This window comes from Salvelinus fontinalis, chromosome 28 (genome assembly GCF_029448725.1).
Source record: "Salvelinus fontinalis isolate EN_2023a chromosome 28, ASM2944872v1, whole genome shotgun sequence".
Taxonomy (NCBI): domain Eukaryota; kingdom Metazoa; phylum Chordata; class Actinopteri; order Salmoniformes; family Salmonidae; genus Salvelinus; species Salvelinus fontinalis.
In genome coordinates this window covers 8,375,594-8,400,795 of record NC_074692.1, presented here as the reverse complement: position 1 = coordinate 8,400,795, position 25,202 = coordinate 8,375,594, and the positions used below count along the sequence as shown (strand labels likewise).

The 25,202-nt window shown below is 41.4% G+C and overlaps 1 protein-coding gene across 2 annotated transcripts; it reads right to left on the bottom strand.

The window, feature by feature from the left end:
* Positions 1–1,409: 1,409 nt before the first annotated feature.
* On the bottom strand, positions 1,410–25,123 carry abhd17b (abhydrolase domain containing 17B, depalmitoylase). Of its 2 annotated transcripts, none has more exons than XM_055886355.1 (4): positions 24,523–25,123; positions 22,171–22,649; positions 3,493–3,672; positions 1,410–3,213 (listed from the first exon to the last, which is right to left on the bottom strand). In XM_055886355.1, exons 2-4 carry the CDS (start codon positions 22,635–22,637, stop codon positions 2,988–2,990), a joined length of 873 nt encoding a protein of 290 aa, XP_055742330.1. In that variant the 5' UTR covers positions 22,638–22,649; positions 24,523–25,123; the 3' UTR covers positions 1,410–2,987. The 2 variants fall into 2 exon arrangements, with proteins under 2 accessions (XP_055742330.1, XP_055742329.1); XM_055886354.1 differs by having other exon boundaries at positions 22,171–22,646; positions 24,523–25,120.
* Positions 25,124–25,202: the final 79 nt, after the last annotated feature.

Here is a 25,202-nt window from a genome sequence, read left to right as displayed (position 1 = left end):
GCATGTTTGAGATGGTGCCGTACACGTTGATCCAGAGCGTGTTCCAGTTCACGCAAATATCCAGAGACTTTGCACAGCCATGGGAAGTGTGACAACATTCCACAGGACACAATCAACAGCCTGATCAACTATGTGAGAGGTGTCACGCTGCATGAGGCAAATGGTACTGACCAGATACTGACAGGTTCTGATCCACGCTCCTTTTCTTAAAGGTATCCTTGACCAACAGATGCATCAAGTTTTACCAGTTATGTGAAAGCCATAGATTAGGGTCTAATGAATTTATTTCAATTGACTGATTTCCATAGGTGACCTGTATAGTAACTCTTGCGTGTATATATATTTTTTACTAAAACAGATTTTCGATCTGCTCAGTAATGGCAAATGGCTGCATTAAGTTTTCCTGTTAGCTTGTGAATAAGCTTTTCATCATATTCCCGATTTGCACACAATACTTACTTGCCAGCTTGCAATAAAATATTTCAACCACTAGATGTGCATATACATGGTCTAAAGTTTGCAGGGAGGTGAGCACCCTCAAATCAAGTGCATTTTTTTTAATGAATGACAACTTTTGCCTGAAACCCCAAAATTTGCATGTGCTGGTTATATTTTGTACTTACACAGGGTTTATTAATGAGGCCCCTGGAGTTTCCAAAAAAGGAACGTGAAAGACTGATCATAACGCAAAAGATTTTGATTGAATGAGACAAAAATCCAACTCTTTGGCCTGAATGCAAAGCACTATATCTGGAGAAAACCAGGCATAGCTCATTCCCCGTCTAACACCATCCCTACCATGATGCATGGTGGTTCAAACAGTAATGACCCCAAGCAGCCAAAGCAACGCTGGAATGGCTTCAGAACAAACATGTGAAAGTTCTTGATCGGCCCAGCCAAAGCCCAGACTTGAAACACATTGAAAATCTGTGGAGTCTTGAAGATTGATGGGGAGTGGCAGGGAACTAATTTAAGAGCTTGAAAAAAAAAAAAAAAAAAAACCGGCAGGGAAGAACGTGAGAAAATCCCCAAATCCAGATGTGTAAATCTGATAGAGATATACCCTAGAGGACTCAAAGCTGTAATCACAGGCAAAGGTGCTACTACAAAGTATTGACTCAGGGGTGTCAGTACTTAATTTAAATGCTGATCTCATTTTCAATCAATTTGCAAAAATGTCTAAAAAAAACATGTTTTCACTTTGTCAATATGGAGTACTGGGTGTAGATGGGCGAGAAATCAATTTTGAATTTAGGCTGTAACAAAATGTGGAATAAGTCAGGGTTAATACTTTCTGAAGGCACTATCATCTTGTGAGTGTCTAGTCAGCTAGTGCTTTCAGTGTCTACAACATACAATCCAACACATTCAGCGAAGATGTTTTCATTCTTCAAATACTTACTTTAAAATTGTTTATATCCATTTTATTATCACTAATCAAGACCATGTTACATAATTTCCTTCAGTAATGCAGCGTCTTGGGAAAAAAACAAACAGAAATCACATCTTCTGGGTGACCAGATTTTCAACGGTCATCGGAATAATAAAGAAAATGCTCACCACAGATGGATGCCAGATCATATTGAAGTTACAGTAGTACTTACAACTAGAATTTAGAGGCTTGTCCAGTACAAACTATTTATAAAGTGAAAACGGATGAAAGCATTACATTTAAGTACAGAAACGACCCCAGTAGAGTTCAATGACACATTATCTAACAGCAACAACCAATCCTAACATTTCAGTTCATCAGATAGTACCAATCAAAACTAGAGGTTATGGGTAGCATCCATGGCCTTGAGCTAGCCAGAATTTAGCCAGCTAAAAGGTTAAGAAAACACTAGCCTATCATGGTAGCACTTTATAACAAAATCCGCTTCCACTTAGTGTCTAATACAATAAAGTAAGTGATTGGCAAATGTTTAACCTTATTCTGCATTAGGGTTTCTCAGAAAGAAAAAAAAATGTATTCTGTCAGATAAGGGTTCAACAAAAAGTGCGCAGGAGTCCAGTTGTCTCTGCAAAACCAAGCTGTCTTCAAAGCAATTTACCATCACGCACTTCACTTATTTTTCAAAGCTTTATGGCATCAGTGGCACGAGTCTTAAACTATGTAACAAGAACTACCAAGTGTGCAGGCAGTTTATACAAAATCAATATCTAGAAATGCTATTCCTCTGAAATGATAGAGCTTTATTTGTTTTACGATATAAAATTGAGTCGTAGCAGCTTTACTGAAAGAATAGATGAAACAAAAAGCTTTGTATAGCTTATACAATTTCAGAGGTTTCTAGGATACTGTCCGTATCCCGTGTTTTGTTCTTCAATATGCTGAACAGTTGGCAACACTGGCACTGCCATTTTAAAATGTCAGAGTTTTATCTTGTACAATTCTACGTAACATGTGATAGGTGCAAATATATATATATTTTTTTGCACCTATATAAAAATAAACAAAACATCCATGTTGACCACATTGTAGTAGACTTGGCTTAGTCAAGACAGACTTAGTTGAACGGCGGCCCAGTCTTCCATCCAGCATAGCTGCTCCACAGAAACCGCTTAGATATGCTCAGGAGGTGTGTGCGTCAGATGTCCATACATTGGACCAGAGCCGCATTCTTCTGAAGGGCAGCAAAAAAATGTGACAAGCACACAGAATCCAACTGCTTTTCTGTGCTCAAAACACACAATCCTTGAGTACACTCAAGTGTTCCACTGTAGCTCAGTTGGTAAAGGGCACTTTCCAAGGGGTTGGATTCCTGGACCACCCATATGTAAATTAAATGCACCCATGACTAAGTCGCTATGGATAAAAGCGTCTGCTAAATGGCATGTTATTATATCCGTCCATCATCCCCTCAGTCTCTCATCCCCACGCTGTTTCGATTATAAACTAAAATATACAAAAAAAGATTATTTTTTTTAAAAGGCTGGGTATTTCAAAATGTTCACAGTTGCAGTAGGTGGGTGACTAAGGGTCGAATTCAAGTTGACAAGTTGACGAGCTCGTGGGCCACAAACTGTTTCAAGCGCTCCAGGTACTGTCCATAGAGCTCGACGTCGTTGTGGCCGGCACCTTCCACCCACAGGGGCTCCACGGGCCTCTGGCAGCGCTCGTACAGCGCCAGGCCATGGGAGAAGTCGATCACCTCGTCTTCCGTCCCGTGGATCACCAGCACCGGAGACGTCACCTTGGAGATCTTGTCAATACTTTGGGAGGCAAGGCGAGGACAGACACACACACACACAAAAGAGGAAGGGAACAGTTAGGCAAGTATAATTTCCCCCAATGCTGAAACAGATGACATGAATAGGATTTAAAATATCCCAATGGGGTCATTTCAACAGCAGGCAGCTTCCCCTTTTAGCCTTGTCAACAGTGCAATTCTCCATAACCTGGTAGCAACCAAGGACCACCAGATGGGGCTGTTGAGTCCAGAGTGACTCAAACATGACTGCTTTTATGATCTGTGTGTTTGACTCTCTCACTTGGGAAAGGCATCAAAGCAGTAGGTTTTCTTGGTGTCTGGGAAGGCCACTCTCATGCCAGAGGTGAGGGGGGAATGCAGTACGACCGCGGCACTCTCGTAGCGTGCCGCCAGGTCCACGGACGGGACTGTACCGATACTCTGACCATACACGATCACGTTCTCTGGCCTAATACCGTACCTGAGGGGAGACACAGAACACCCTCAGGTTAAACATTATCAGCATCAAGGTGGTAAAGAACCTAATATATGATCATGTAGGCCTAGTCAAGGTGATAATGTAGTCACAGTTAGTCAGTCTCCATTGACATGATTTAGTCACTACTCAGTTCAGAAGTCAATTGGTCAGGAGAAGGGTGGAAGTCAAGGATAGGTGTGGGACCATTGACATGTCAATAAGACCAAAGAAATATTCAATACAGAGAAATAAGAGGTACAGAGATCTATACGTCACTTTGGAGAAAAGTGTCTGCTAAAACGGCATAAGCGAGAGACAGAATTCCTTAGCTGATTATGGAGAATGTGACCAACACAGCCAGTCAGCTGATGATCCTGGCTCTAAACCGCTGCAGGACTGAGAACAAACATCAGTTCTACCTAACCCAGCATGTACGGTACAACAGCACCTCTATTTTTTACATCAATATATGAAGAGTGTCTTAACTGACTTTGCTAAGAAATAGGCCTACTTCGAAGGAAAATGTACTTGATGCGATTGTGGTATTGTCTCACCTAGCCATCTTAAAGATGAATTAACTAATTGTAAGTCACTCTGGATAAGAGTGACTACTAAATTACAAAATGTAATCCACTATTCCCTATAAGAAAAATAATTATCATGAAAGAGCGGATTGTTGTTGCCAATGGAACAACCTCATTTTCTGATTATTCAAATGAAATCATTAACATGCAACTAAGTAGGTTTTCAAAACATTTCTCTTTAGAAAGGTGAGTCAAAGAAGCTCCACAAAAACAGAGCATGGGTGTGTCCATTTGGACATGTAACAGAAAATGTTTTGCAACTGAAATGAAAAAGAGTATCTTCCCATTTGGTGCATGATGAACACAAAGCTTTTGTAGTGACGCTTCAGACATCCTCTGCCCCCAGCGACTTGCCAGTGAAATCCAGCCAGGCCAGGCTGTGAACATTAACCCCAGAGTAGGTCATCCAACTGGTTGGAGCGTGAAAGCACAGGCACGTGATGGGGCGGAGGCTCACAGGAGGTCAAAGCCATCCAATGGACTATGTAGGAGTTTCCCCATTTGAGGTCCCATAGGAATTAACCTATATAAAAGAACCAAAATACTCAGATGTGGGTGATGAATTTAAAACTTCAGCCTGTTCTTTACATGCAACTGTTCTGAGCAGCAGTACCTCAAACGTTAGGCCTGGATTTTATCTTTAGCCTATATCAGATACATCTAATCTAGTTACTGGTTTTACTGCCAGGCATTAAAAGGCTGGCCAAAGCATAAAATAGCAAGAGATTGTCAAATCTAAAACATCTGATACACAATAAAGTCAGGGCTGTAACAGGTCAGGTGATATGAACGTGTGTGTTCTGCCAGGCCAAAAAGGACCAATTTCAGCATGAACTCACTTCACCTCACTGAGCATGCTCCATGGTTACGCAAGCTCTAACACCCCAATGTATTCCCTGAGCCGAGACCAATCCAAACTATAATGCAATAGTTCATTTCGCTCGGTCACCCCCACCTCGTATTGTCTAGGGTGGAACTCTACGCCACAACTTCTACTAGTGTCACTACTAGGGCTGACCCCAATTAGTCGACATTGTCTTTTGTTTGGAGCCCTCCGCTACCTTGCCTGCACGCAAACGTAGGCATATAAAATTGCCCAGTTGGGGATCTGATAGTATTTCTGATTGGCATAACACACCACCACTAATAACCTGTAGAGCTTCTCAAAGTAATCTTTTCACCTCAAAATAGCAGATTATTTCCTGTCAACCAATATGATTTTCTTCTTGTCAGGGACAGCCCTAGTCACTACACATGTACATGGAATCTACGGTGCGATCCCGCTGCATCTCCAGCCGGCCTCAGAGCCTGATTCCTACAGGTTTCTTCCTGCCTTTCTAGGGAGTTTCCTAATCACCATGCTTCTATATCTGCGTTGCTTGTTGTTTGGGGTTTTAGGCTGCGTTTCTGTATAGCACTTTGTGACAGCAGCGGATGTAAAAAGGGCTTAATAAATAGATGTTATTGATTGACTACAGTGACACCACCAATACAGAGGGAGAGAATTATGTTCATTGAAGAGGGACGTCTTTGAAAAGTCCAGGTAGTCCCTCCCTATGTCTGTTTTCATCCGTTTGGTGCCTATTATACAGTGCATTCGGAAAGCATTCAGACCCGAATTGTCCCACATTGTTATATTATAGCATATTTTAAAAGGCTTTGTCCCAAAATACTGAATATAATTTTAATGGGAAAAGCATCAAATTGGATTTCATGAAAATAATGCAATCTGCGAGGGGGGGGGAGAGCGAGAGAGAGAAGAAAAACAAATTATATCAAGACACCGTTGCCCTAGATCCCACAAAGAACTACACCGACCTCGGCCTAAACTGTAACACCACAGGTGACTTCCACAAGGCTGTGAACGACAAGGCAAGAAGGGCCTTCTACCTATGCCATCAAAAGGAACATAAAACGCAACATCCCAAAAAGGATTTGGCCCCCCAGAAAACTTCAATTAATTATAGAACCCGGGCGCACTCACAAACCAAGAATTCACAACAACAAAATGGGACAAACACTAGGACTGTGGCAGTCTTGGAATTTGAGGTTAACGTAAATGGCCAGAATAATGTACGGGGTGTTACAATTCTGTTCATAAACTTGTTAACATGGATATGATTCTTAATAAAAACCCATTTGAAACAAGCCATTACACTTTGTTCTTATCATGGCATTTCATTATTATTCAGGTTATTACATGAATATTAAATCAACAAATTAATAAATGTCAGGTTGGAGGGGGATGTCACATTTTTGTATTGACAACATTAACGGAGTCAAAATAAAGATATGCCTACCGCGTCAGTTGGCTTTTCTGCATAAAAAAAAATTAAATACAGATCCTATTGACACAAAACCATTCAAACGAAGTCTGATATGTTTTGTCCCACGTTTCCCAAAATATTTGCAAGGAGTACGCTGTAATGAGAGAAATAATGTAGCCTAAGCTACTGAAAATAGGCCTTTTATAAAGATAAAAAAATCATGACAGGAGCGTTTGATTCTTAAAAGAGTCCAAACAGGCTACTTTAGGAAACCTTCTGGATGGACATATAGACCTAGAGAGAGAATCAGCATACTCACACAAACCCACTTAAAAGCATGCATCAAAGCCAACAGTGTGTCATAAATATTTGCTTTTCTGGGGTTCGGCTCAAGATGGCGACATGAGAGGGTGTAACATTTCTAGCTGAGGAACAATTTGAGGGTTCTCACAAAGTTTATAGTTTTAGGCTGCAGTTGCAATTTGTTTTCACACAAAAAATGGTAACAATACAATGTAGCTATTTTGAATCATTTTGTAATTAATCAAACCATTTAAATATATTTTACCATTTCCAACAAACAAGCTAACTATCTGAAAAAATTCTGCGTGTGTAGTTACGTTAGCCTGCTAACGTCTTCATAGCTAGTAGCATGGAATCAGAACATGACCAAACTGTTGCTGAGATAATGGATGTTGAAACTTCCAAGGAGAGAAGAGGCATTGTTGAAACGCACGCATATGCTTGCAGTGTAAAAAAAGGGTGTGAATGTGATTCATACCCGAATACCCCAACTAAGGAGCAACTTCCAAAGAAGCTGAGAAGTGAACCATCAATGAGCCAGCTACCGGACAACATCGTCCGCATCCTCACGGCTAAAATCAAAGAAGGCGCAGATGACATGGATTTGGTGAAAAAGAACACTATCAGTATCGTTGATCTGAAGAAATCGATTTATTTCAATGCCGAGGAAAACTGAGCTAACTAATCACGAATTACTGGAGCTATCATTGCAAATGCAGTTAGACTGTATCTACAAGGAAAAGGCCCGGGGAGAGTTTGTAAGATCAAGACAAATGGATGGAAGAGGGAGAGAAAAACACAAAATATTTATTTAATTTAGAAAAAAGTGCAAGCGAAAAGACTTATATAAATGTATTATTAATAATACTCCAAATGAAAATCCAAAAGAAATCTCAGCATGTTGCCCAGTTTTATCAGAATCTTTATACATCAGCCCAGCCAACATCCAATATGGGTATTTTCTTAGACAATGTAGCAAACATTGCTAAGAAGATAAATAATGATTTCAGGGATTTTTGTGATGGGTTATCTGAAATTGAGATAAAAGACCGTATTAAAAGCTGTAAGGACAATAGGTCCCCTGGAAGTGGTTTAATAGGCAAGTTTTATAAAGCATTCAATGATAAATTGATTCCTTTCATTCTTGCTGTGTTTCAAGAATCAATAGAAAAAGGGGAGTTACAGGCTTCCTTAAAGCAAGGTGTAATTACTTTGATTCCCAAACCTAATAAGGATCCTCTTTATATAGACAACTGAAGACCCATTAGCCTGTTGAATAATGATGGAAAATTATTTGCCCTTGTATTTGCTAAGAGGTTGAAACAAGGCTTGCATCATATAATTGATGAAGAACAATCTGGTTTTATGCATGGTCGACACATTAGTAATATCAGGTTGATCTTAGATATGATTGACTATAATGACCTCATCCTTGATAGTTCTTACATTTGTTGATTTTTACAAAGCTTTTGACACTGTAGAACATGAGTTTATGTTCAAAGTGTAACAGTACTCTTCTTGCGTTGTGTACAATCAATCATCGACACAAACTCCCAACTTGTAGCACCAGTCATGGAGCTTTATTCTGATAGAAACAGCACGTCATGCAATGCACGGCTCTGTACAAAGTATACGAACCCCCCCCCACCAGACACAGTAAGTTGCTAGCTAGTATTAGCTGGAATTCTCTACAACAAAATGCATAACAAATATTCACCAAAAACCGCTAAATCTTATGTGTGGTGTTCATAACATTTGCAAACAAATGTATATAAATTGTACATGTAAATCATCACTTGGGAGTATAAAAATCACTTTTGACGTACAGTGCTTTGCAACCAACAACTTACCGCTGGTTTGGTGCTTGTTCACTGGGACGATACTAACTGAAACATCCTCCCTCGTATGCAAGCTACGCAACCCAACCAATTAGATGTCATGTTGAGTAGGTGAAGGCAAGACAAAACCCAAACCCATTGGCTTAACAATAAAGTGGCAAGGGGAATCACCAATATAACCCTGTTACAAAAGCAATATGTTTTTGGGGGTTTGGTGACTTTTTTGAAAGCAGTCCAAACTTTATATAGTGGTTGTACTAGCTCTGTAAAATCAGCTCACGGAACATCCCAAAGATTTGATATTGGCCGTGGCATTAGGCAGGGCTGCCCAATTAGTCCATGTTTATTGGTTACTCAAATTATGGCTCTTCAAATCACGAAAGGGAATTTAAGGTGTTTCAGCACTTGGCAATGAATTTAAACTATGTCAACTGGCTGATGATACCACTATATTTTTTAAGAGACAGGAATGAGGTTTCTAAAGCAGTTCCCTGTATTGAAGACTTTTCCTTAGTTTCAGGTCTGAACATTAATATCAATAAGTCAGTCTTATTTCCACTCAAGGATTGTGTTTTATAGGAAGTATATGGTATCCCAATTAAAGATAAGGTAACTTAACTTGGAATTGTTATGTGCAAGGATGAAAAACGAAGGAGTGAATTGAACTTTAACCCCATTATTCAGAAAACAAAGAAGAAATTGAACCTCTGGTTGATGAGATATTTCGTTATATGGTCGATTTTTATTATCCAAAGCTGAAGTGTTATCCAGATCGGTTTATGGCTCGTTATCACTCGACTTACCCCCTAAAATTGTAAAGGACTTACATAATATTATAATCGTATTTGGAGGAACAAGCCTCTATCTACGAAAATATATTCTCACTAATACCTAAGAACAAGGAGGTCTTGAGGTTTTAGATTTCAATACTCTAAATAATACCTTTAAAATAAATTGGATTCTGAAGTATGTCAACAACCAGAACAATATTTGGAATGTCTTCCCTAAGTATTTGACTCTGTTGGTGGTTTAGAATTTTTGCTTCAATGTAATTGATGTTGATAAAAATCCCAGTAAAGTTGGCCAAATTCCATAAACAGGCAATTTTAGCTTGGATGTTAGCGTATAAACACATGTTTTCCCTTCACAGATACTTTATATGGAACAACAAAGATGATTTAAAAATAAAGTATTTTTTCAGAACTGGTTTGAGAATAAAAGTATTTTGGTTGGTCAGTTACTGAATGAGGATCGATATCCATGCTCATATGGGGAATTTCTTGATAAGTTTAAAATTCCAATAACCCCAAAAGAATATGCAATTGTTTTTGATGCGATTCCAAGGGGGGGGGGGTGTATCTCTTAAATTCCTCTGTGGTTGATGTAAGTAACATAGATTTACATTAAAATATATTAATTGGCAATATTAACAAATATAAAATGTATTAATGAACAGATTAGGAATATTGTGATACTACAATTCCCTCAACAAGATTATTTTGGTCAAATATCTATGGTGATATACAATGGGGGAAAGCATGGAAAATTGGTAACAAATATTGTATCAGTAACAAAGTTTCATTTAAAATGTTACATAGAATTTATCCTGTAAAACATGTATTGGAAAGATTCAAGCTGAATATAACTGATTTCTGTGGAATGGAGAAGGAGACCATTTTGCATTTGTTTTTTGCCTGTATTTATAGTATAATTTTTTGGATTGACATACAGAATTTTGTTACAAAAAAAATAAAAATAGGATCGGTTGTACTATTTAATGGTTTATTTCAAATTCTGATAAAGATGTAGTATATTTAATTCAACTGCTAATACTAGGTCAATTTCATATTCACAAATGCAAATGATCTAATTCAAAACCTAACTTATCTCACTTTATAAATGAGTTTAAACAATATGGCACTACTTTAACTAAAATAAAAACAAAAAAGCAATTAAAACTTGTATTATTAATGAACATGATTTGTTTGGGATTCCTGGCAATGTAAATAGTTTGTATGCATGTGACTATTACTCTTGTTTGTGGATATATTTTTACAATCTAATTTTTTGATTTTTTTTAAAGGGGAAATTTATACATTTGGTTTACAACATATTAAAAACACCTAGGATTGCCTTAGCCTACCTTCAGAAAACCTATACGATACTGAAACGGACAAGGAAATGATGAAGGGGACAGTTATGCTATAGTATGAAGTATGAAATTGACTGATTCAAATACACACAACACCTCCATAGAAACATGGCCATAAGCCCATTTATCAGCGACACCGATTAGAGGGGGAGTGTGTTGGAAAGATTTTACAAATACTGTGAGGAACTATGATTTGAATGGATGTATTAAAAAAATACATTTAAAAAAGGGCTTCATTGACTTACTGTGTGAGGTGAAGGAAAAATAATAATAGAAAAATGACTAAAGCCTTGCTAGGTACTTCCCTACATTTGTGAGAAGCAGGCCAGGTACTTCCATGCGTGCGTGTTCCGTCAACATTAAGAGGACATAAACAAGACATGTCATTGCTCACATGGAGCATGTAAATGGTATGAAATAAACCAAAACTTGTTGCATATTAACGTCTTCATCCATAACCGTCAATTACACGTTATTCAATTAAAAAGTCACAGTCACGGCCTCCCGGGTGGCGCAGTGGTCTAGGGCACTGCAGCGCTAGCTGTACCACCAGAGACTCTGGGTTCGCGCCCAGGCTCTGTCGCAGCCGGCCGCGACCGGGAGGTCCGTGGGGCGACGCACAATTGGCCTAGCATCGTCCGGATTAGAGAGGGTTTGGCCGGTAGGGATATCCTTGTCTCATCGCGCACCAGCGACTCCTGTGGCGGGCCGGGCGCAGTGCACGCTAACCAAGGTAGGTGCACGGTGTTTCCTCCGACACATTGGTGCGGCTGGCTCCCGGGTTGGAGGCGCGCTGTGTTAAGAAGCAGTGTGGCTTGGTTGGGTTTCGGGGGACGCATGGCTTTTGACCGTTGTCTCTCCCGAGCCCGTACGGGAGTTGTAGCAATGAGACAATATATATATATATTTTTAAACAAACATGTCACAGCCATAACAAAAAACAACCAATTGAGAACCTGCATGCAGAATTCTGCAAAAATATACACAAAACAATGCATGCAGAGCAGAATTAGGACTATCTGGTAGTTCTCAAAATCCAGAAAAGAGCTGTTAAATTCTACATCCACCTAAAAGGAAGCAACACACATTCCACCAAAGTCCTCACCTACAGAGAGAGATGGATGAACTTAGAGATGAGTCTCCACAGCCAGCTGGTTCTGAGGCACTCTGTTCACAAATACAAATAAACCCCACAGAGCCCCAGGACAGCAACACAATTAGACCCAACCAAATTATGAGAAATTAAAAAGAGAATTATTTGACACACTAGAAATAACCATCCCAAAAAAAGCTAATTGGAATGCTACCTGGACCTAAACAGAGAGTACAGTGGCAGAATACCTGACCACTGTGACTGACCCAGAATTATTGAATATGTACAGACTGTGCAAAGCCTTGCTATTGAGAGAGTCACCTGGCTCGAGAAAACACGTTATGTGCCCGCATAATTAAGGGGAAACTGATCTTCCCTTCCTAACATCCTGCCAAATGTGTAACCACATTAGAGATACATATTTCCCAGAGACACAAAGAATGTGAAAACAAATCTAACGTTGATAAATCTACATTTTGAAACCAAGTAGTGCAATATTAACTGCTAAGTTATTTGTTGATGTTGCTTTATGTCTTCTCACTTGTGTATTTCACTTGCTTTGGCAACGCAAACATGTTTCCCATGCCAATAAAGCTCCTTTGAATAGAATATTGAAAGAGCGAAAACTAGAGAAAGAGAGAGGAAGCAGGCTAAGCGAGCAAATGTAAGGGAAGAAAGAAGGGAAGAACAGAACTGACAGGAGAGATCAAGGAGGAAGCAGTCAGGCAATAAGCAAATTCGGTCGTGTACTTTGTGTTCTGTACTATTTTTCCACTTAAGAGGACCTGATGCTACGTACCCGACTGTACATTAGTAATAGCTGCTCCCAGCAGAGGAGGCTGCTGAGATGATGGATCATAATAATGTCTGGAATGGCGTCAATAGAATGTTTGATACCATTCCATTGACTCCATTGCAGCCATTATGAGCCATCCTCCCCTCAGCAGCCTCCACTGGCTCCCAGTCATGTCAATCGGAACTGAAGATTGAGTGGTTACCCTCAGACGGAGGACACTACTGCCATTGTGTGCAGGGCATTGTCGGCCCATACCAAATTACGTTACGAACCACGAGTTAATAAAACCACTTATTGTGTGGGTTTCCCTATGGTGTGTGTGTGTGTGTGTGTGTGTGTGTGTGTGTGTGTGTGTGTGTAATGCTGGAGAAGAGACCTTCGTGTTGTCTCCAATCAATAATATGATTGATTAGGAAGTTTGTCGTTTTCACTTCCTGGGGCACAGGTTGTTGCCGGGGTTGCATTGGGTCTCAGTAGAGATCCTATAAAATTCGGTCTGAAACCTCACTGGAGATCTGTTGCTAGGCTACCAGTCAATATTAGACTTAGGAGGATTGACTGCTGGAACACCTCCAAGTCCAAGTGAAAAGAAAATTATACAGCACTATTCTATAGGAGTGGACAGCTCTCCCAACCACAGCAGGCTCACACTGAGAAAACAAAACCCTTTCAGTTCCAGAATCTCACACAAACGGGTGTCAACAAATTCAAAAACAAACTGTGTATACTACACACTGAACATGCCATCCTACTTGCGTACACAACACAATCACACCCTTTTTATGAAAGAAATTTCAATAAAGTGGTCTTATCTAGGACATGGTTCGTTGAACAGGTTGTCCTCTGTCCATCCCATTCCGGATGTCAGCCTACTTCCCTCGTCACTATCGTCTCCCTCTCTCTGTGTGGTGAAGAGAGCAGATGGTGTTACCGACACACCCAGGTATGGGGCCTCAATGCCATAACACGGATACAGGCTGCACGCCCTATACCCGAGGACAATATGCAACAATAAAGAGTGTGTGTGTACACACCGGCAAAGCTGTCTGCTGACGGTGTGGGACACACCTTCTGACTCATGACTGAGTCACCCGACTACTCAGGTAAAAAGAAAGACGACCTCACCCTGCACCAGAACAAAGAAACATACAGCACACACATTAGGGCTGTCCCCGACTAAATAAGATCTTAGTCGACCAAGAGAGTTGTCTGCTCTTTCGACCAATCGATTGGTCTACATTTAAATACAACTTGTATTTTTCCATATATTGAGCATGTCTGATGCTTTAAGCACACTGTTTGATTAAATAATTAAGACAAATTACTAGAGGGAGTACGACCAGCAATTGATTTGATTGTGCAGGGCTCAGAATTGCTGTGCTGTGTTAAAAATAGCGACTGACTGGAATCCGTTGTCTCCCTCCTGCAGCGACCACCATAGAACAGCAGTGTTCATCCCACTGTCCGAATCCCTGAAACTGCAACATAATTACAGTCATTTGACTGAAAAGCTCTGTACCGAAATCATTCATTTGTTTAGGAAAAACATTCCCTATTCCCTCAACGTGACACATATGTATCACATGCACGTGACCAAAGGACGAGTCGCACAGGACTAGTAATACTAGAGAACGTTAGTCATGTAATTATTACTCCAGAATGTCTTATTCCAGAGGGCGATTCAGATGGGAATTGTTTTTCTCCAAACTGCCCCCTGTAATTCTTATTTTTGTTCAATAAATTTACAGTTATGACAGAAGCCTGGAGGTTTTTATTCTAGGAATGAATATACATTATTTTAACATGTTGAGGGGCTAGGGCCACACTGAACTTGGTTCCTAAGTTTCTAAACCATCTTTGGTTTACTGTCGCCATAATATTTGAATTGAGGAAGTGTGATCATAATCATTAGGATATTTTGGTGGTGATCATCAGTTCAGATGTGAACTAAAGAATGCAATTGAGATGCGTTTTAAGGCTATGGATAAGAAAGTTAAATCATTTACAAACATTTAGGCCAGTCATATTCTGCTTTAATAGATATTAACAGCAAGTGTTGAATTAAATAGGCTTAGGATTTTTTACTGATGCATTTGGCAAGATTCAATTCATACTCACAAAACAAACACAAGCATTCAATGTGAAAGTTCATATATGAATGTCCTACATCACATATGTCAGAGTCAAGGCCTGCGGGCCACATCCGGCCCGCGAGAAGGTTTTTTACGGCCCCTGGGATGATCTTGATTTATTATTAGAACCGGCCCGCAGACCGCAGCAAGCCGGCAGCCCGCAGATCTTTTACACGCACCAATACTACATTTCCCACAATGCAACGGTGACGCACCGAGCAGTAGGCTGCTTCATTTCAATATTTATTGGCACAGCAGTCGTCAGCATCACAGTAAAATTAACTTTCAGATACCCATCAAAAATGGCAAAACGGAAGGTGGACACTGAGAACCGGGGGTTTCAAACAAGGTGGGAGTCGGAGTATATGTTCACGGAGGTAGCTGGAAAACCTGTGTGTCTTCTGTGTGGAGAAAGTGTGGCGGTACTGAAAGAGTATAATCTGAGACGACATTATGAAACGAAACACGCGGACAAAAACAAGAATATGGACATGGAACAAAGGCTACAAAAGGCAGAGGAATTAAAACGAGGCCTCAAATCTCGACAGGCTCTGTTCAAAAAAGCCAAATCACAAGGCCAGGCTGCTGTCAAGGCCAGTTTTATTTTGGCAGAAGAGATCGCTAAATCAGCCCGGCCATTTACGGAGGGGGATTTCATCAAAAACTGCATGATTAAAGTTTGTGACGAAGTTTGCCCAGAAAAAAGGCAACTCTTTTTAAATGTGAGTCTGAGCAGAAACACCATTGCCGAGAGAGTAGACCAGTTGTCCATCAATCTAAAAGAGCAGCTTGTGAAAAAGGGAAAAGATTTCATTGCATATTCCTTGGCTGTGGATGAGAGCACCGACATTTCTGACATTGCCCAGTTGTCAATTTTCATCCGCGGAGTGGACTCCAGCCTAAGCGTGACAGAGGAGTTTTTGGCTTTACGTCCTATGCATGGCACAACTACGGGGCATGATTTGTATGAAGAGGTGTCAAGATGTGTAAATGAGATGGAGCTGCCTTGGGAAAAACTCGTGGGTTTGACAACCGACGGAGCACCTGCGATGTGTGGACACAGGAGCGGACTGGTGGCGAAGATACGGGAAAAGATGCAAGAGGAAAACGCGACAGGTGAGCTGACAGCTTATCATTGTATCATACACCAGGAAGCGTTGTGCGGTAAAGCCTTGAAAATGGAGCATGTAATGAGCATCATCACGCGCACAGTTAACTTTATCAGAGCCAAAGGTTTGAATCACCGCCAGTTCAAGGCATTTCTGACGGAGTTAGAAACGGAGCATGGTGATTTGCCTTATCACACAGAGGTGCGATGGCTAAGCCAGGGAAAGGTGCTTCAAAGATGTTTCGAGCTTCGTGAGGAGATTTGTCTGTTCTTGGACAGCAAAGGGAAAGACACAACACAACTCCGAGACGAAATGTTTCTGTGTGAAATGGCTTTTCTGTGTGACATTACGAGTCATCTGAATGCAATGAACTTGCAGCTGCAGGGTCGGGATCATGTCATCTCTGATATGTACAGTACAGTGAAGGCATTTAAAACCAAACTGACTCTGTGGGAGACGCAGATGCGGAAAGAAAATTTGAGCCACTTTCCCAGCTGCCAGACCATGAAAGAGAAGCTCTCTACCAGTGCGTTCCCGAGCGCACAGTTGGCTGATAAAATAGGTATGCTTGCCGCTGACTTTCGACGCCGATTTGCTGACTTTGAAGCACAAAAAAGCAGGTTGGAACTGCTCGGTAACCCATTTGCTGTTGACGTGGAAAGCTCACCACCAAACCTCCAAATGGAGTTGATTGACCTCCAATGCAATGATGCACTGAGGGCAAAATATGCGGCAGTGGGTGCTGCGGAGTTCGCCCGTTTCCTCCCCGACACAATGCCCCAGCTGCGCATCCAGGCTGCTCAAACGTTGTCTATGTTTGGCAGCACATACCTGTGTGAACAACTGTTTTCTTTGATGAACCTGAACAAAACATCACACAGAAGTCGACTTACTGCTGAACACCTCCACTCAATTCTGAGGATTTCCTCAGCTCAGAGCCTTACCCCGAACATTGATGAACTTGTGGAAAAGATGGGACACCACCAAGTATCACCCTCAACCTCAAACAAGTGAACATTACTGTGCAATCACATATTTAGAGTTTTTACTCAGTTCAAGTTTAAAAGTTAAAGTTTAATATTTGTTTTCACTGCATGTTACTTCTCCTTAAACAAAGTGTTGTTTTTGATTAATAGATTTTTGCACTTTATTTTATTGTATTTCAATCCAATTATATTTTAAAAATATTTCAGTTGAGTGGATGATAGAAAATTGCTATTATTGTTTTTTTCTTTGAAGTAAATTTAGCCCACTTTTGCTAAAATAGAAAATATAGGCTACTGATGGTGCCTTGAATACCGGTTTCTTTCATTTAATGTTCATGTTATGGGGATTTTTATATAAAGGAAATTTGTCTTTTGTGTCTGTTGAAAATTAAAGATTACTGACAGAGCCATAAGAAAATATTGCTTTATTTATCTGATCATATTGGAATATATTTGTTAGGTTTTCAGTAGGTTCAATTAGGTTCACTAGACTATATGCGTCATTAAAAAAAATTTCAATGAACATTCGAACAGTCCGGCCCTCGGCTTGTAGCTAAATTTTTTATTTGGCCCTCCGTCCATTTGACTTTGACACCCCTGTCCTACATGAATCCTAAGTTAATGCGCAGCACTTAGTTCAATTTATCGAATCAGTTATTGTTTTCTTGCGCAAACACGTGTCAAACGCAAACATTTCTCTCAACACAGGAATGTCTATTTCCACGGGACTAGTATTGAGAGGACCTTGGAGTAGGCTAAAAAACTAACAGTAGGTTATTCTGGCTGGAATAGTTACTCTCCTGCCATGTAGAAATTACTGACAGGCCTCTCGAGTGGCACAGTGGTCTCAGGCATTGCAGTGTTAGCTGTGCCACTAGAGATCCTGGTTCGAGTCCAGGCTCTGTCGCAGCCGGACGTGACCCGAGAGACCCACTGGGCGGCGACACAATTGGCCCAGCATCGTCCGGGTTAGGCCGGCGGGGATGTCCTTGTCCCATCGCGCTCTAGCGACTCCTGTGGCGGGCCAGGCGCATGCATGCTGGCACGGTCGCCAGGTGTACAGTGTTTCCTCTGACACATTGATGTGGCTGGTTTCCAGGTTAAGTGGGCATTTTGTCAAGAATCAGTGTGGCTTGGATGCACAGCTCCTGACCTTCGCCTCTCCCAAGTCCGTAAGGGAGTTGCCGCGGTGGGACAATTGGATACAACAAAATTGGGGAGAAAAATATATATTTACTGTCTGGCAGATTCAAACAGGACTAAAATTACAGATGTGGTCTTGTGTGCTCATAATTACATTACTGGACCTCCCCCAGTAAAACTAATCCCATCCCGAAAAGGGCACAATAGAGACTGGAGAAGTGTGGCGCCAGTGTTCTTACGTAACCAAGATATATAATTGCAGTAGCACGTTTTAGACTGATCCCCAAGGATCAGTCCACTCGGACAGGTGTCTTGTATAGAGGTGGGACGATTAATTAGGGCCGGTTTCAAGTTTTCATAACAAATTGGTAATCGGCATTTTTTGGAAGGCGATTATATTGCAATCCACAGGGAGACAGTGGCAGGCTGACCACCTGTTACGCGAGTGCAGCGTCAAAAGGACTTTGTGGCTGCAAGGTAAGTTGCTAGCTAGCATTAAAAACGTACCTAATACAAAATAAAACACGGTTGATGATATTACTAGGTTAACTAGCTTGTCCTGTGTTGCATATAATCAATGCGGAGCCTGTTAATTAATCGTCGAATCACAGCCTACTTCAACTTCGTAAGACGGGTGATGATTTAACAAAAGCGCATTCATGAAAAAAAAAAGTACAATCGTTGCACCAATGTACCTAACCATAAACATCAATGCCTTTCTTAAAATCAATACACAAGTATATATTTTTTAACCTGAATATTTAGTTAAGAAATTCATGTTAGCAGGCAATATTAACAAAAGAAATTGTGTCACTTCTTGCATTCATTGCAAGCGGAGTTAGGGTATTTGCAGCAGTTTTGGCAGCCTGGCTCGTTGCGAACTGTGTGAAGATAATTTCTTCCAAACAAAAAACGTAATTCATTTGCCAGAATTTTACATAATTATGACATAACATTGAAGGTTGTGCAATGTAACAGCAATATGTAGACTTCGGGTTGCCACCCGTTCGATAAAATACAAAACAGTTCCGTATTTCACTGAAAGAATAAACTTTTTGTTTTCGAAATGATAGTTTTCAGATTTGACCATATTAATGGCCTAAGGCTCGTATTTATTCTAATTAAGTCAATGATTTGATATAGCAGGCTGACTGAGCGTGGTAGGCCGCAGCAGGCTCGTAAGCATTCATTCAAACAGTACTTTGAATGAATGCTTAGTGCGTTTGCCAGCAGCTCTTAGCAATGCTTGATACACAGCGTTGTTCATGACTTCAAGCCTATCAACTCCCGAGATCAGGCTGGCAATACTATATTGCCTATAAGAACATCCAATAGTCAAAGGTATATGAAATACAAATGGTATAGAGAGAAATAGTCAATGCGTCATAATTCCTATAATAACTACAACCTAAATCCTTAACTGGGTATATTGAAGACTCATGTTAAAAGGAACCACCAGCTTTCATATATTTTCATGTTGTGAGCAAGGAACTTAAACATTAGCTTTTTTTTTTACATGGCACATATTGCACTTTTATTTTCTCCTCCAACACTGTTTTTTCATTAATTAAACCAAATTGAACATGTTTCATTATTTATTTGAGACTAAATAAAATGTATTATATATATTTTTTTTTTTTTAGGTGTTCATTGTTCATTCAGTATTGTTGTAATTGCCATTACTACAAATATTTAAAATATATTTTTTTTAAAAAAGGCTTTTTTGGTCCTCCAATAATAGGTATCGGCGTTGAAAACAGAGAGTATTCTAATTCCTAATTGTATGGTCATCTTTATCATATCTGCATGTAAAGAATTTACAAGTTTCCCCACTATCTGAACCCCAGTGAGTTTAAAGGAGGCCAGGGCTCCCTGTAGAACAGAACAATATCACATGCCCCGTGTATACTTGGGGCAGGCAGTGGCATGGAGGCCACAGGGTAAGGAAGGTCCCCATTGCGCTGATCTGAGGTCTGTGTCTTTTTGCCCTGTGTGGTTACAAATAAGACTTATGGGAGGGGTGGGCTTATCTTGTATCTGCCATTAGGGGCATCTTCTACCATGAGGGTGTCAGTCAGTTTGGCAATTACTGACATGGAGCTTTGGATAACCAGTGGATGGGTGTCGGTGGGGCAGAACCTGGCATAATTTTGAGGTGAAAAACAATTTGACATTGGAGACAGAAAGCACTGGCCATTTGAAAATGTGCATGGTTTGAAGCACTCGAATCGGGCACAGAGCTAGGCTATACTAAGCCTTGGGCCAAATTAAAAGTAGCATGGCCTCATCTGGATAGTGGAAATTAGGCTATTGTCAATCAACAAGGACTACAAACCCCACCACCCATGTGGTGCTGTCTCGAGGTTCTCCTCTCCTGAGCAATGGAAGCCCACGTTGGTAGATGGGACGCCAATGCTTTCACTGTTGATGCCACCTTCAAACTTAACGAGATCTGTTACAGAATTTGCAACGCAAAGAGGAGCCGTCTGTCCCGCAGACGAGTCCAAACTACTGTAGTCTTCAGTGACTATACTCCTCACTCATGTGGCAGGTAGCCTAGTGGTTAGAGCGTTGGGCCAATAACCAAAAGGTTGCTAGATCGAATCCCCGAGCTGACAAGGTAAAAATCTGTCCTTCTGCCCCTGAACAACCCACTGTTCCTAGGCTGTCATTGTAAATAAAACATTTAACTGACTTGCCTAGTTAAATTATTTTTTACAAATGTGCAGTTTAGCCTTACACAATGCCAGAGAAAGCTCTGCTTATCTGTGTCACATTACTGGAGCCATGAATCAGATTGTGATGTAATGTTCAATACTGGCCTCCTGAAAATGTCCTACTCTATATACACTGTAGAAGTGAATTGACAGAAAACAATCAAACACATCTGATAGCTTCGCATTGAGCAGCCATGTGAATCCAGGCAGCCCACCCAAAACCACAGTTAGAACTTACGTCAATCTAAGTAACATGAGATTTTTTTTTTTTAAATAAATAAACATTGTCAGTTTAAGCTAGTATTTTGCATGGGCTGCGTCTCAATCCAAAGCATCCGCCTATGTCGGCCTTCCGCATCTGTGGTGGAAGGAGGCCGAGCAACGTCGGTGTTTGTCAGACCATGAGACATCCCAAAAATTGGTCTTCTCACAATAACGTCTGTAGCATAAATAATAGGTGCCTGGGTGAAATACCACTTTGCCAGTTCAACACAATCATAATACATTCAAATGTCCTTACTTTCAAAATGAATTCATATTCACATCATACTGAAATGTAAAAGTAGTAGCAATCAGACAGGTTTCTCAGCCCTAGCTACAGTATTACCTGCTGTATGTAGACTCGTCTCTGTATGAGAATATTTTCCTGTTTAACTTGACTCTGACTCCCCCCCCCAAGGAGGCCTATTATATGGAGGACCACTTATTCTAGTCAATGTCATTATGCTGGGCAATTTGGGCCTAAGTGGCACTCGGTGTGAGTCACTCTTTTCTCTGTCTTTCTCCATGTGTCTTTGGACGTTCCATCTTTCCTCCAACTCATTTGTTTGTTGCTTTGATTTGCCGTCATAATGCAGGAAATACATCTGGATTCACTTTTATTCCACCCCCCAAAAAAACTGTGCATAAACAAAGCCACAAACAAAATATCCAGCTTAAACATCTCACATGCGAAGACACAGGGAAGCTGTGTGTGTTAGTATAGGACCCCACCTGGGACCGAGAGCTGTCGACAAGAGAAAACAGACTGGAGAGGGGGTGTCATAGAGGACAAAGGGCGGAAGAGAGTGTTGAGACTAGAGGTTTCATGGGGATGGATAAATGGAGGGCCAAAGGGATGGCTTAGAGGAACCAGTGAACAGAAAACCATTGCCTTTGGGGCGAACGGGTAGAGGAGACACCATAGCCTACACATTTTCAATCATTTGATGTAATGAACAAGAAAAGCTGTCCCCACCTTGCTTTCCAACCTAGGGCGTATAAGCCATGGAGCGAGCTGAAGGTGGAAAGACAGTCAACAACTCTTGGTAGGACACAACAACAACGTCACAGACAGGTACTCCTCCACCCATCACCTCCGCCCCCTGGTCACTTTACTTACCGTGTCCTGAGGGAGTGCCAGGCGGCGTCCACGTCGGCGTACAGGTTCTTTTCCGAGGGTTTCCCCGAGCTGGCCCCGTAGCCAGAGTAGTCATAGGAGAAGACGTTGCAGTTGATGCGTGAGCCCAGGCCGATGTAGAAGCTGCTCATCTGGCCCAGGTCCACGGCGTTGCCGTGCGAGAAGAGGAGCGTGAAGCGGGCACTGGGCGAGCAGCGCACAAACATGCAGGCGATGCGGTTGCCGCGTGAAGTGCGCGTCATGAAGCACTCGATGGCGTCCTTCTCACGCGCCGAGTACTGCCAGTCTGCGCGCTCAGACAGGTGCAGGGTCCAGCGGCTGCCGCTCTCGTCACACAAGAGGGTGTAGGTGGGCTCCGGGGGCAGGAAGGCCAACTTGGAGGTGATCTTGCTGGGGCATGGAGGGCAGCAGAATAGGCAGCACAGCTCACTCAGAGACAAGTGGTTCATCCTCAAACCCTGCTGGGGCAAGGGGGGGGGGGGATCATTACCATTTACTGCTCATCATTCACTATTACTAAAAATAGCCATTAAATAGCCAACACTTGCATGATCTCCCCAAGACGGAGGACAAATGAGAGGGTTGTTTAAGGTGCACGTGTGTTTACATGTGGTTCGGTTAATTGTACACCTCATGTCTCTTATCCAGCCCAGTGCACCAGCACACCCCAGTTATTGATGGCCATTTTGAAAGTATGCTCAGACACACAGCTGAGTCTCGACCACTGATGTATTACTCACTCCACAAACAGACCGACAACCGACCATGAGTCACACATTTTAAAGGGTATAACCAGATTTCACCTCTGCTTAAACTCTTTGATAAACAGAAACCCTGTATCTAAAACACGTTGAGGATAAACATGTATTTTTGGTTCGGCGAACCCTGGGAAGAGTCGACCGCAAGTGTTTAGGCTACTAGGCTGGTGTGCAGGGATTCTCAAAGCTCTCTATCCACCCTATCTTGTTAAGTGGGAAATGCACATGAACTCCCCTAGGCTTGCCCTCAACAAAGCTGCTTTTACATACATGCAGAAGAGAATCAAGAGTGAATGGCCTTCCTTAGCCATGGGATCATTCGACAGCTATAGTACTGATGAGCATTTCTTCTGTCTGCCTCAAAGTTTCTTGCTACGCTGAGTACATAGAGTAGCTTTAACAATGCCTCCTCGGTCCCAGGCTTGCTTTCAGAAATAACTTTTAGTTGGTTTGATAAGAGCCTGTTGGTCAGCGTCTTTGTGATGATCTGTTGTTTCAATGATGTCCTATCAAAATGTCCCCCTGGTGAAATGGCTAGGTGTTTTCAATGTATTCTGTGAACCACACATGCTTTAAAAGATATTGGTGTCATTTGTATTCCCTCTCACTATGACTAGGAAATGTATGTTTCTCAATCTCCAGTCCTGACTGGTCCATTTAGTCAGTTCTCAAGTGCTCATTTTAATGTATGCCTCCCACTATCCCGTTGCCTAATCACTTTATCCCTACCTATATGTACATATCTACCTCAATTACCTCGTTCCACTGCACATCGACTGTACTGGTACCCTGTGTATACAGCCAAGTTGTCATTGCTGTGTATTTGTTCCTTGTATTTTTATTTTCTATTATTCACTTTGCATTGGTCAGAATGGGCAATAAGTAAGCATTTCACTGTTAATCTAAACCTGCTGTTAAAGCACGTGACAAATACAATTTTATGGTTTGTGTTTTAATATCCAGGTTATAGGTCAGAAATGGGTGGGGGGCAGTCTAGTTCACACATAGGCTTCCATAATCTATTTTCGTTAAAGATGGGGCTGGGGACAGGAATCATGCGCAGATGTTAAGATATGTAGTTATGACGATTCTGAAACCACTTCTCTACATTAAGTTCAGCACTGTCCAACATGAAAATAACCACTTGTCTTGGATGACAAGCTTGGCGGTGACCCCTCCGATAAAAGCAATTCAGATTCTAGGGGACCACAAAAAATAACCTCGTCGACGAGGGTTTGTTTTAGAGACTAACGTTACAGTACCCAAAAGGCCTAGCTACAACATTAGCTATCCTAACGTTACTATATACATGTAACTAGTTAGCTACTCACGTTAACAGTGGAACATTTTATTTCTGAATCCCTATCGTGTTTGCCAGAATTGCGTAGCATCGATTAGCGAAAACAAATCGTAGGTCTCATTTAAGTGAACAGTCACGCAGTGCTCAGCAAAGAAAAGGTAGCTAGCAGCTAATTTACATTAGTTAGCAAACACCGGCAATATTGTTAAGCTTTGAAAAACTGGCAAACGGCGAAGAGGATCACATACATACATACATACATACATACATACATACCTGGTTATTGGTAACGTCACGGGTTGTCGTTAACGTCTGAACAAGCCAGCTGATGAAAAACAGCTAACTGGAAACAATTACAGGTAGCTAGTTAACCAGGCAGGTTGACTTTAATGTCCATTCGTCCCCCCTTGTCCACTCTCCTATAGGTAGCGTTAAATAGCTATGTATTTTCTTGACACTTGTACGACTACCCAAACCAAGCTCCGACTGCTTACCACTCTAGCTTGTCAACAAGTAGTCCGGATAATGACTTAATTGCATCCACAAGACTTGCGTAAACAAATATGCTATATAAATGTTGACTGTCACCAGTTTCAATCCTTGTAGCTATCCCACTGTCGCTATATGTCTTCCGTTCAAGGCAAGGAAACCGTCTGAGGAACATATCGAAACCGCAGTGGCGAGATGATGATTGGATTGGTTTATTAGAAAGCCAATTACAAACTACAATGTGCTAACAGAGACCAATCAGATTGCTCAAGGCGGTGTTTTGCAGCGTTGAAAACTACTGACCCACTGGGCGTATTCGATTATGCTGAGCCGCGGGGCACCGAACATAGTCCGTCACGTCATCAGACAAAAGCGCGGAGGGAGGCGCGCCCTTCTCAAATCGAACAGTAATCTGCGCCGCTCGATCATTTTGTCAACAAGGCAGCATAGTGGATGGTCCAGAAGCA

Bases quoted from the DNA above. Each gene is read 5' to 3' on its own strand.
- abhd17b (XM_055886355.1), bottom strand. From the start codon at position 22,637: ATGAACCACTTGTCTCTGAGTGAGCTGTGCTGCCTATTCTGCTGCCCT. The intron at 3,673-22,170 runs GTAAGTAAAGTG...GTCTCCCCTCAG, and splicing joins TGGCACTCCCTCAGGACACG to GTACGGTATTAGGCCAGAGA. The intron at 3,214-3,492 runs GTGAGAGAGTCA...TGCCTCCCAAAG, and splicing joins TGCTTTGATGCCTTTCCCAA to TATTGACAAGATCTCCAAGG.